The 12,259-nt window shown below is 35.8% G+C and overlaps 2 protein-coding genes across 3 annotated transcripts in view; one reads left to right on the top strand and one right to left on the bottom strand.

Moving 5' to 3' along the window:
* The window catches only part of LOC138045809 (mitochondrial fission process protein 1-like), a 15,341-nt gene extending 10,073 nt beyond the window's left edge, over window positions 1–5,268 (bottom strand). The window contains exon 1 of the mRNA XM_068892436.1: window positions 5,145–5,268. Coding sequence (XP_068748537.1) covers window positions 5,145–5,253 — 109 coding nt within the window. The 5' untranslated portion in view covers window positions 5,254–5,268. The remainder of the gene's footprint in view (window positions 1–5,144) is intronic.
* On the top strand, window positions 2,602–12,258 carry LOC138045804 (uncharacterized). Of its 2 annotated transcripts, none has more exons than XM_068892432.1 (4): window positions 2,602–2,748; window positions 7,386–7,715; window positions 8,766–9,257; window positions 10,008–12,258. In XM_068892432.1, exons 1-4 carry the CDS (start codon window positions 2,743–2,745, stop codon window positions 10,263–10,265), a joined length of 1,086 nt encoding a protein of 361 aa, XP_068748533.1. In that variant the 5' UTR covers window positions 2,602–2,742; the 3' UTR covers window positions 10,266–12,258. The 2 variants fall into 2 exon arrangements, with proteins under 2 accessions (XP_068748533.1, XP_068748532.1); XM_068892431.1 differs by lacking the exon at window positions 2,602–2,748 and adding an exon at window positions 5,406–5,603.
* The last annotated feature ends 1 nt before the right edge of the window (window position 12,259 follows it).

The following is a 12,259-nucleotide window of genomic DNA, read 5'->3' as shown; positions in this document are numbered from 1 at the left end:
GGCTGAGTAATTTTGGTATTCATACTTCACTCTTGCCTATACATTCATGTGGACCTTATGGCCTGAAGTTGCTTCTGATTCTTTTCGCTATTCATTATTCTTTGTAAGTGCCATGTCCATTGAGAGGGCTGTGACTCCTTTTTTTATAAACATGTAAACAATAAAAATAAATTATTATAAATTAACATAGTTTTTGTCATTTCTCAGGTCACTATCTTGATTTTAATTTCTTTCAATGATTACTTCTTATCAATAACAATTATCACTCAACTGTTGTTAGCTATTGATTACATTATTTTATTGGATTTAGTAATATTTCAGTGAAAAAAGGCTCCTTTGGAATTTACTTAATAATAATAATAATAATAATAATAATAATAATAATAATAATAATATTTTACATGTACATCTATATTGCCCTGAGCTGCCCTTTACAATGATCAAAAACTAAATTTAAAGTATAATAATGTAAAATGTGCTAAGAAACCTAAACTAGATAAATAAAAGTATAAACTAGATTAAGATAATAGCTAGATGCAAATAAATATTAAATAAAAATTAATTCCAATTGAATCATAGGTATTCCATACCTTTGGGGCAGCAACACAAAAAGCTCTGTCCCCCGATGTTCTCTTGGTTCTCTCTCATGGCAACTCAAGGAGAAGCGCATTGTTTGATCTCAAAGAATAGCACGATGTACTCTTAATACCAAATAAATGAGTGATAGATTCTGGCAGCAAACATGTGAATAGCTTTAAATGTAATAATACCAGTCTAAGACTAAGTTGTTTAAATCTAATTCTAAATTACACTGACAGCCAGTGAAGCCTACTTGGTCTAAAGTGAGTACCCAACCTGCCTAGAGCTGGGCTCAGAGGTGGCTTCTATGCCCATAATAAAGATCAAGTCCAAAACAATGCTACATGGGAAATTGGTTCATCAAAGGCAAGTAAAATCACCAAAAAAGTGCTGTCCAGTTTTAGTGCCCTGGCAACATCTGATTGTTTTACATCACTCATAAACAGCATCAGTTAATATTATTATTTTAGCACCTTTCTACCAGAATCTGTAGAATCCAGAGAGGTGTCTAGAGGTCAGCCTAACCGAGGCCTTCTGTTCCAAACTGGATTCAAAATTATGTCCTCATCCATACACATAATTATCCAAAACCGTGAAGGATAGTTCACAGATGCATTAAGCTGAAAAAAAAAAACTTTAACCAAAACAGGCGATCTGGAACACCGGAATCATAACGTGGCACAGATGAAATTCATTAATTTATTTCACGGCTCTTTGCCATTGCCAACTCACTTGCTATTTTAAATTTTGGCAACATCACCTTCCATCAATATACATGTATCAGCAACATCAAGAAGTAAAGCCAGAGAAAAATAAAAATTTGAGTAAAAGGGAATTAAATTCTCATTTTGTAATCTAATAATAATTACTTTAAATTTTTAAAACACATCTTTATCTCAAACTTAGAAAGCCAATGATTTTACACATTACTTAAATTAATACCTCATCTAAGAAGTCCCCAGATTCTGCTTAAACTTTCATTTCAGCTTACAATCTTATTATAAAAGAGCCAGATACAAAAGTTTTTTACGGTCAAGTTGAATTGCTCACCTTGGATTGATGTAAAAAAAATGATAAGGCCTTGAGAAATCACTCTAGCCCTAATCTTTGAGCTAACTTGGCAAATATCGAATAGTTTTGCCTTCCATGGACATACAAGAACTTTTTAGACCACACTGCACAACAAGCCATTTTTTGACCTCTTGTAAAGCGAAGCATTTCATATGAAAGCACTGCTCCAGTTTTTAACAACTTAGCACAGGCCAAAGGAGTGTAATTATAATGAATAGAAGTACATGTAGTGTCCTTTTCTGACTGAAAAAAAAGTTGAATCACTGAAACTAGCATTGTGATCACCTCCATGAACAAAAAACATGGACACACAGTCAAGTTTTTAGACCACACCACTCTCTAAACAAGACAAAGTCTCTTGTAAAGCAAAGTAATTTGTAGGAAAGCACTGCTCAAGTTTTTATATAATAGCATCTTAACATAAGCCAAAGGAGTGTGATAATGAAGAGAATAATAATAATTATTGTCTTGTTTAAAAGGACTCAACACAAACAGACAGGTTGTGTGATTTCACACCTCTGTAAGTTTACCACTCAAAGAAAAATAAAACAGCTCTATGGTTCAGTAGTTTAACAGGTGGAGTCATACCACAAACTAAACCCAAGACTAGCTATTTTCCAGCAAATAGTCATAACTCGGGTTTGATAACTTTTCCAACTCATGGACAAAAAGGAACATTGCAGTGGCTGTAGATTTCTGTGGCAGGAGCTGTCAAATATCCTGTGGAGACTTTTAAACTTATGAATATTTAATAAATAATGACCATTACACAATTATTATTCAAGTGCAGCTACCATATTATCACTTCTTTGTTGGAGGCTGCCCTACACAAAACACCTGTTGCATGCTTGAATAGCCACTTCAATTTGCCTGGTCTGGTATTCATATATGAATTGTTTTGACAAAAGACCTGCCCTTGTTTTGGTTGATGATCAGGGACACAGGGAATCAATGAACGCATTGTCAACCAGTCTTACTTGGTAACACAGGAATGACAACAAACTCTTCATCCAGGGGAGCTTCTAAAACTCTCTTAATAAGTAAAGTGCTCATGAAAAAAAGCTGATAGCATGATGCCTTGTAACTGTCAATATGAAGGTTGGTAATTTAGTTTAAATAACCTTTTCCTGTGCATACCATTAACTTAGTCGCAAGTTTGCTTGCATTCACTTTTATTTACATGGAAGCTCACATCCTTCACTGCTTCCAAGTACACTGAGATGTGGTCCCATGACCACTTGCTTGCTAGTGCTGTTGAAGCATAAAGTACACTGTGCAATGCTCTATTACACACACAAGCACATTGAAAATGAAGTCTTGGGATTTAACAACCTTATTTAATTAAGAGGTGACAACATGTTGTTTGAAGAAAGAAAATAAGACACAAGAAAGTTCTGTGCATTGCTTGCAGGTCTCCTTATTATAATAAATAATTATGTGAATTCAATGTGAACATTTTACTTTTTCCGTGACACTTTTTTGACTGGTGCACATTTTGGTGCTGTCATTCTTTGGTGAATTTTAAACATACATTGAAGCTTTGTGGCTTTTGAGAACTCAGTAACATTACAGGATAAAAAAAGTCAGTTAGCCCATAGTACGTAAAGCCCCCATTGACAAATAAAATCGTCTGGTGTTAGATAGAGTAAAATCTAGAAATCCCACTCTCAGAAGGGAGAGGGGCATTAGCTTTTTAGTATAAGTGGACCTACCAGAGATGTTATCGGCCCATTCACCTATAAAGCTGCCCCCATTAACAAGTAAAATCGTCTAGCGTTAGAGTAAAATCTGTAAGTATCACTCTTAGGAGGGAAAGTGTTAGCATAGAGCTCAGTGACAAACAATTTCTCTTCACTTCACCTGATGAATCTTGGCCCTTTTAATAAGCCCCAATAGCGCCACTTTTAGATTTTACTCTGTCTTATGCTAGACCATTTTACTTGCAATGGGGGACCCCTCAGGGCTTAAAGGGTTACACTGTAAAAAGTCCAATGTCACTAACTTCAAACACTTCTTTGAATAAAAAGAAGACAAAAGTTGCAACACATAACCCTACAGTACGGAGTATGTGTTGATTTTTTTTTTTTTTTGGTACTACAACAGGGTTATTTCTGTAAATTCAAGTTGCTGAATTTGCTCTAAACTTTGGTGAGAGTCTTTAAATCTCTTCAAAGATATTCATGAAGATCTTTGAGGATCCAATAGCTAGCTAATGAAGATCTTAACAAGGATCCTTAAAAATTCTTGCCAAGATTCTTGAGGATCAACTCTCAATTTTCTTGCAAGATCTTGAAAGACCTTTAAGTATCCTCAAGAATCTTGAAGGATCCTTCACAGATCTTCCCAAAATCTGCAAGGATCCTTGAAGCATCTTTTGTGGATCCTGCCAAGATATTTAAGATCTTCTAGGATACTTTGCAGATTTTGTGAAGATCTTAAAGGATCCTTTGATCACAATTTCCTTGATAGAAATCATGATGTCTAGAACTGCACCAAATTAGATGCATACCAGTTTTGCTTACCATTACAAAGTTTACAAAGTATTCTCTTAACTTCCTTGTCAAATTCTGAAATACAGGACCAATGAATGTCACCTTTAAGTTAAGATTTTGGGTAGTACAGTAAATTAAGTCCTCCAGTAAAGGCTGTTCATGAACCCCTAAGATACAAATGCTCTCTTGAAACAAATTCTGGCCCATTCTGGCCATGACGCTAACTGTGTTGTTGTGAAGTAGTTGGTATTTAGACTTGCAGAGACAGTGAGGTTTATCGAAATTGCATGTACGGTATATCCAGTTACAGGTCCATTTCTGGACATGCAGAAATAATCCTTAACCAAGATATTGCATGAAAGTGCAACAAGTCATTGTTGTTTTAATTCTCCATTATACACGTTTTAGTTATACCGCTGCTATGGAAAATGCTTAAAGGACACATCAATGCCTATCTTTGCACTCGGATTATAAAGATCACACCACATCACTACAACTGAAATTGCAATGAAAGAAGGGAATCCAGTCACAAGATCCCTTGCAACCACTTAAGTCAGAAGTCAGAAGATGACTTCCGCTCAGGTTTTCGAAACGTCAGTCAATGTCATCTCAAACCTAACCCTAACCCAAACATCTCAAACAGTCCTTCTGAGGACTACACTCACCCGGACGATCGTACTTTACTTACAGTATCATGACATTGTAAATTACAACCATGAAAAATAGCCTTCAAAGTTGGTTGGATAAAAAGCAACTTTTCCATTCTTTGTCAGGGAAAACTACAAAAAGTTGTGGGGCCAAGCAATCAAGTTAACCAAAAACAGAACGCTAGAGTAGTCTTATCTAAGAAACAAACAACAGGATTTGTAGAAGAAATGGACAACAAACATTGTTGGGTTCTTAATTCGGATAACTTACAGATCGAGTTTAATGCATAAGATCTCCGAAAAGTTAGTTTTCCAGAGCTATACGGCGCTTTTCTCATCTCAAGGTTTTCCTTACCTAGATATCTTAACGGCGTATCCCTGTAAATATCAACATCTCTCACTGTTCTGATATTTGAAATTTCCTCTTGATCCGCCATTCCATCCTTATCCCATTGTCTTGTCATAGCCTCCTCGTCGTATTAGACTTCTCAAAATGTCCTTCGGCACAAAACAAAAACGAGGCTGGAGTATTATTGCCAACCAATCAGAGAGCGAGAATTTGTGTTTTTTATCACCATAACAAATCGGCATACCAGTATAAAATAAACAGTGGACGTATAATTATTGTTTTTCAGCATTACTTTTAATAAGTACCTCGGAAGAAATATTTTGGAAGAGACTATCGAGTCAGTGGGCATTTTATTTTGCAAGGCTCTTCCTTTTCACGCTGATAATGGAAACTTCAAGGATCTCCCGTGGAATGATTTCATCCCGTAATGAACTTTCGTCGCCACCGTGCATAACGGCAAATTATGTGAGCCTTAGTTTTTAGCTTAGTTTGAGAGTTGTGAAATGGTCATTGTTTTAGCTTTTTGAAAGTAGCCCAAAACCCTCAATTTGGCTAACCCTAGACCTAAAAACCAACCTTAGGCATAGGGTTTATAGACAAATTGAGGGTCTCGGTTACTTCACAAAACGTAAGACAATTACCAGCAATGTGACCTGTGTTTTAGACACGCCGGTGAAATGCAGAATCAATCGAGAAGTAGGTACATAACGGTGGCCTACTGTAAGGCCAAAAAAAAGCAGTCAGATTTAAGTCACTGAGCCAGAACTTGCTCGCTACGTACTGGAGAATTTAGCATCGAGTTTTAGTACGTGCTAGACCGCAACAGAAATGGATGCAGGAAATTATTTTGACTTGTCTCTCCCTTTTGACAAGTTTCTTGATTTCTGTAGGTATACAGGTAGAAAGTAAGCCAAGAATAAGCGGTTTCTTCGATTTTTCGCAAAACACAAATGTCATTCTATACGTTTTTGCAGAAGTATAAAATCTCGTGGTGACACTTGTGAGAGAGGGATTGAGGACCGGATATTGTAAAATGCAGACTGTAGACCAGGGATAAAATGCAGACTGAGGTTATACATGTAATGTAACTGTTGAAATATCGTAAACCCTTTAGAAATGCTAACAGTTAAGCCTAAGTATTGTTTTATGCCTAATTAGGCCTAAGGTTAGCATTTCTACAGGTTTGAGCTTTTTCAACAGTTACATTATTACCTCGGTCTGCATTTTACCCCTCAAGTCTGCAGTCTGCATTTTACACTGACCGGATTGAGGACAACGAGTGGGGGTAATCGGTCACCTAAAGTAGTCTAACCCTTTCACTGCCATAAATGCCATTCACACTTATAGATTTTATTCTGTCTAGCGCCAGATGATTTTACTCGTCAATGGGGGAGCCCTTGGCAGTGAAAGGGCTAAAATGATGTTTTAACAATGTTGCGTCTTTCACTGTCTCCTTGTGGAAGAAGTGGCTTTTTTAATTTACCAACATGAATACAGTTTTTTTGTGGAAGTGACACTAGGGCCGTTTATACGAGAGAAAAGAAGCCGCGGCTAACTCTGGCCGCGGCTTACGTAAGCCGCGAAAGGAACTATTTATACGAGTATAAACTCCCCGGCCAGGATAAGCCGCGGCTTGAGAAAGCCGTGAACATAGACTTTGTACCATTTATACGGGGTGTTCGCGGCTTACGTAAGCCGCGGCCAGAGTTAGCCGCGACTTATTTTCTCTCGTGTAAACGGCCCTAATGTCTTTCACAGGCATGAAGTTATAAATTATAGGTCACATAGGAAAAATGAGGTTTTTGAGATCAAGCATTAAACTTGTAAAAACACATGGGTTGATTTTTTTTTACTTCATTTGATTGATCCACACAAAATTTACATTTGATACTGGTGCATAATCATGAAGCTAAGTGTTGATATCTCTTCTATTTCAGTATCTCTTCACGGGCCAAAATGTACATAGTCATGTACCCACATTCAAAAGACTAAAGAGTAGTGTTGAGTCTTTAATAATAAGGATCTAAATATTATCATTGTTTTGTATTACATTTGCACAAGATCTACATGTAGGGAATCATGTAGAGCTTCTGTACATCCCATCACTCATTAAGTCTTATTAAAGGAAGACAGATATTGAAATGAGGTGAATTGGGTGACTTTGTTCATGCCTTAAATTTGTTAACATTACTATACTTATAAGACTAGTGATTAGTGACTTTTGCATGAGTTTCAATTTGATTTTAGGATGGAATTGAAAGTTCAGAAAACAACATATGGGAAATCAAAGAAGGAAGTACCAATTTCAAGCAAGACAAAGAAAAAGGGAGAAGTAACTGTTGTGAAGCCAATGACATTGCTTGGCAAAGGAATGGATCAGCAATTAATATTTCTTGTGTATCCAAACAAGTATTGCCGGCAGTGAAGACCAATGCTGTGGCTTTCCATATCCCTGCAGGACAAGCAGTTTGTAAACCCCCTCCTAAACGTTTCTGCAACCAGAGAAACAAAGGACGGGAAAATGTCAGTTTGGAATTTCTCACTGAGAAACAAAAACTGGCTGAAAGACGAAAGAATGTGAGTGCTGTGCTTTATGGCATAATTCTGAGAACCTGGGAATTTGATTTTTGAGTAGAATTGATAAAAAAATCCCTTCCTGAGAATTTTTTAGCATACTAGTTTCATCTGAACCTCTTGTAAACTCACTTTCAAGAAATAAAAATAATTGGGCTGGTCACCGGGTTCGTTTTTGAGATAGAAGAGTTTATAGTCAAATAAGAGGGCATTTTTAGATCTATCCTTTGTTACCTTGGTGACCTGAGTTACAAATGTGACACCAATGAGTGGATAGTACCACACCTTTCAGTTATATGAAAGTGTTGGGTACAATGTAGATTCAATCCAGACCTTCAAAATGGCACAGTTTGTTGAAACTGGGTCTTACTAATAGCCTCCTAATAAGATTTGGAAAACATTGTTCACCAAGCATTTGAGAAAAGCATCATTCTGTTTAAAACAACTTTTGGAAAGCAAGACTCTCTCTATATTTTTCAACTACTACATGTAGTAATCTGACAGTCCTTTGGGTGTTTTTCGATCACGAGTTTCCTAAGTTACTGCTCAACAGGGTATTTTCATGAATTGTTGGGCAAGGGGATTATAAGTCAGCAAAGGGATTGATCCATAAATCCCTTCTTTAGGCGACATATATCAAGGACATGTACATCGTGCAAAGTTTCCAATTTATGTTTGAGTGCTGATCATATCTCTCATGAGTGAGCAAATATGATAACATCACCTTAAAACATCAAGAGTATGTAGGGGGAGTTAATCTTAGTGGCTGTTATGTCTGTAACCATCATGACAATATCAATATCTACACATCTGAATTTCACAAGTATGTTCACTTTACGAAATGAAGATCTCCAATTTTAGGAACAAGAAAATACTCTCACTGGTATTTCATCGATATTGATATCTATAGTAAAGAAAATAATGATGAGGATGATAAAGAAAAAGATAAAGATAAATCATTATCTTTAGTTAATTAAAGCTCCTTTAATACATTTGGAAAGACACAATTGCACAGTCGTATAGTGTGCTAATTCATGGTTATCATTCTCATAGCAACTTCTGGAGCAGCGACTAAAGAGAATCCATGAACGACAAGAAGCCGCAAGAAAGCTTGCACATAATGTAGAAATCCTTCTTCACCAGAGATTCATTGCAGGAGCTGGAAGAGATCTCAGCCAACAAATTACACCCCAAATGACCTCTTCAGAACTATTAGCCACTGCAAGGCATGTTGCCAAAGATTTTAGCAGGTTAAAATGCCAGATGAGAAAAGACTTTGATTTTCAACAAGAGACCAACAACAACAATATCTCACAGAAAGCACCAAGATGTTCAAGGACTCACCAGATAAAGAAGCACAGCCAAGAGGAAGGTTCTAGCAATAACAACAACAGGAGTGTTGCATTCACGGTTAGCTTCAACGATGACAAACAGCCACTGCCTGAGGTTCCCAAAACACTACAAATGCTAAGTAAGACAAAGAAAAGCAGGCTCACTGCTCAAGATTTAGAAGAAAAGCAAAGAAAGGCTGAGGAAAGACGAAATGTAAGTTAAGTGATTTTTTTTAAATCTGGAAAAGTAGCCAGTCTAACAGACAAAGGTATTTACTTGATTGGTTTCAATAGCATCAAGGCAGCAACATGTGGAGTTCATTAGTAACAAAAGAGCTGCAAACTTAGGGAATTAACACTTTATTCCAAAATGGTCACCATTGCAGTATCCATTTGTTTGTCATTAGCTCTTGTTCTCTCGTTCTTAAACTTCAAATTCAAAAGAACATTTAACCTCGAACGAGGCAACAAGGTGCTAATTTGCAAGCAAACAAAAGAACAAAAAATGGTAGCCATTTTGCCAATAGGGTGTATTGAACTGGAAAACAAGATCTTTTCAGTTTGCATTTTGCCAGACCTTTAGCAATCTCTTTACTTTCTCCAAGAAAGCCTCTGCAATCCTCCCTCACCCACCCTCACCGAAAAAAAATCCCACTTTTGTTTCCTTCAGTCTTGCACACATAACGTCTTGTAGCTGGTCTTGGATTCACTCAAAGTAAAGAGAAATAAAAACCAAAAACAACAAGATTAACTCGACAGGGCAAAATATAAGTGTTGGGTTGAAGATACAACCTCACCATTATTAAAATTATTACACCCCTTATATGAGACTCTATAATTTGCAACTTTTTTTTATTGCTAGGAATGCCTATTGGCAATTTTCAGGGTGTTGTCAATATATGAATAATTATTATTTTTTTTATTAACTCTTGTAAATTAAAACAAATAATCCTTCTTTGACCAGCAAAAACGACAGGACAAAGTCAGTAGGGTTATAGCCAATCGTGAAGCACTTCTCAAGCTGGCCTCAGACCTAAACACATTCATGACATGGAATGATCCAGAACAATGCAGCCTTGCTAATGGTGGAGATGACAAAGCACCAAGACATCAATACCAGGCAGCGCAATTAGCAAATGATATTGCCGACAGCTTTGACCGATTAAGTCAAAGGTACACCAAAGATTTAAAGCAAGCTGAAGGATATTCCTTTTCCTGGTAGAGTCTACAGTAAATGAAGTAAAGTCAACTTTTGTTATTAATAGCACACAACCTTGGGGCTTCAAATGACCCTTATACCAGTTGAAAAATATTATCATACAGAGCATAGTGGAAATGCATTGAGATGTAGTTCCTTTTAATTACAACAGACAACTTAGCCACATTGAAGGACACTCCTGCATTCAACAATGACAATACTGTCTGGCTGTAGTTTAAGAATGTTTAGACGGTTCCTTTTTGCTTTAAGAGTATAGTAATTGTTACAATATATGAGAATGTCAACTAAAATTAATAATATATTACCTGTATTTTTCGTTGATATTGTCATAAGAAGACTCTAAAAGCAAAAAGGAACCGTCTAAACAAATCTTAAACCACAACCACAATCAGGTAGTACAGTCATGCACTGTTGAATGCAGGAGTGTCCTTTATTCAGAGACCTGTCCATTGGCTGCACTTAATTACTGTATCAGGATCAGGAGAAAATACATGTAAATTTTGTCCTTCAATGTGACTATGTTGTCTGTTGTAATGAAGGTTGAACAATAACAGTGTTAGATGTGGGTCACTGAGAAGTCTCACAATATTGAACCTAGTAATAACAAGATTTATTTCAACACTAATAACTTCTTTGTAGCAGTGTTGGAGGATTTAGCAGCTGTCCACAATAGTGGCCTGCAGGGATTGTTTTGCTTTTTTTTTTTTAATAAAAAATTGCGGACTCTGAAGTTCAACTTACAACCACCTGTTTGACTCTTTAACAGTGTAGCTGCCAACAAAGTGAAACAAAATCAGGTAAATCACATCACAGGATGTGATCAATTAACATCTTCCACTGCAGATAGAAGAACAAAATAACTGATTGAAATTATTTTATGCTTCAGAGTTCACAAGTTAATGAAAAATGCATATAAATTATCTAAGCACCATGGACCCCATTGCAGAGCAATAATAATTAATATAGCTAAAAATGAATAATAATAATAATTATTATTATTGTAACTTGTGATGTAGTTTTTTTCCTCATTTAATGTTTGGAATAATAATTATGTTCAAAACTGTATAGGTGACATTTTATTGAAAACTCTTGTTCATATGTACAGTACTATTCTAGTTGTAAATAGGTTATTCCTACTTTATAAAGGCCCTTTTTCTTTTCAAGTTTCATAATACATGTACACAGTCATAAACCACTGAAATCATAGTGATTTTAGGATTGAGTTTTCGACAGCAGTCAACCAATAGTTTGACCTTGAACTAGCTGGAAATAATGTACAAAAACCAAGTGTAGTCAATTTGTTTCCCCTTCCTATTTTATTTTGCTTAAGTTTATAAACTGTTTTGTGTGTAGCCACCGTTAGAGGACTGGGGGTTGTCTTTCATTCCAACACATTTTTGCCAACTTTTATGTTTTCTCTAAAATAATGCACCTTGGCATAAAGAATTTTAATTTTCTTACCATTTCACCTGGGAATTATCTTTACATACCAAAAAAGTTAATTTGATATTATGTGTTGTAGTTAAAATTTTGGTTAAGAATTTTTCAAACTAGTTTGTTTTTTTACTTTCCTTTTCTTACATACATTATCATAATTTGAAACAAAGAAAAGTAAAACCAACCAGTTTGAAAAATAATATTTTTAACCAAGGAAAAAAAATAACTATAGCACCTGCAGTGTTGTTTAAATTTAACAGGTCAGTGCTGATGGTAGATTAAATTGCGACAAATGCTTGTAATGAACATGCAGATACTACATGTAGATATTGGCAAGAACATTAATTTAATTTATAGAGATGTACAAGTAAAAACTGTCAAAGCACTATTAAAGATTTAAAATAAATAAGAGTTAGTACTCATGGGTAAGTTCATTGATTTACTCTGACAATAGTACAACAGTAAAAGTAGTACTTTATAACACAAGGAATGTATTTACACCTGTTTAAATAAACTAGAAAATAAACAAGCGAACATCAACTTGGGTTTGATGGTGAAAG

This window comes from Montipora capricornis, chromosome 4 (genome assembly GCF_036669925.1).
Source record: "Montipora capricornis isolate CH-2021 chromosome 4, ASM3666992v2, whole genome shotgun sequence".
NCBI lineage: Eukaryota > Metazoa > Cnidaria > Anthozoa > Scleractinia > Acroporidae > Montipora > Montipora capricornis.
The sequence above is the reverse complement of the archived record's forward strand: the minus strand, read 5'-3'. Positions and strand labels throughout refer to the sequence as shown.

What these genes read in the sequence shown, in the direction of transcription:
- LOC138045804 (XM_068892431.1), top strand. Translation starts at nt 5,523, where the DNA reads ATGGAAACTTCAAGGATCTCCCGTGGAATGATTTCATCCCGTAATGAA. An exon ending in TGGCTGAAAGACGAAAGAAT is followed by an intron (nt 7,716 to 8,765) that starts GTGAGTGCTGTG and finishes TCATTCTCATAG; the next exon opens with CAACTTCTGGAGCAGCGACT. An exon ending in AGGCTGAGGAAAGACGAAAT is followed by an intron (nt 9,258 to 10,007) that starts GTAAGTTAAGTG and finishes TTCTTTGACCAG; the next exon opens with CAAAAACGACAGGACAAAGT.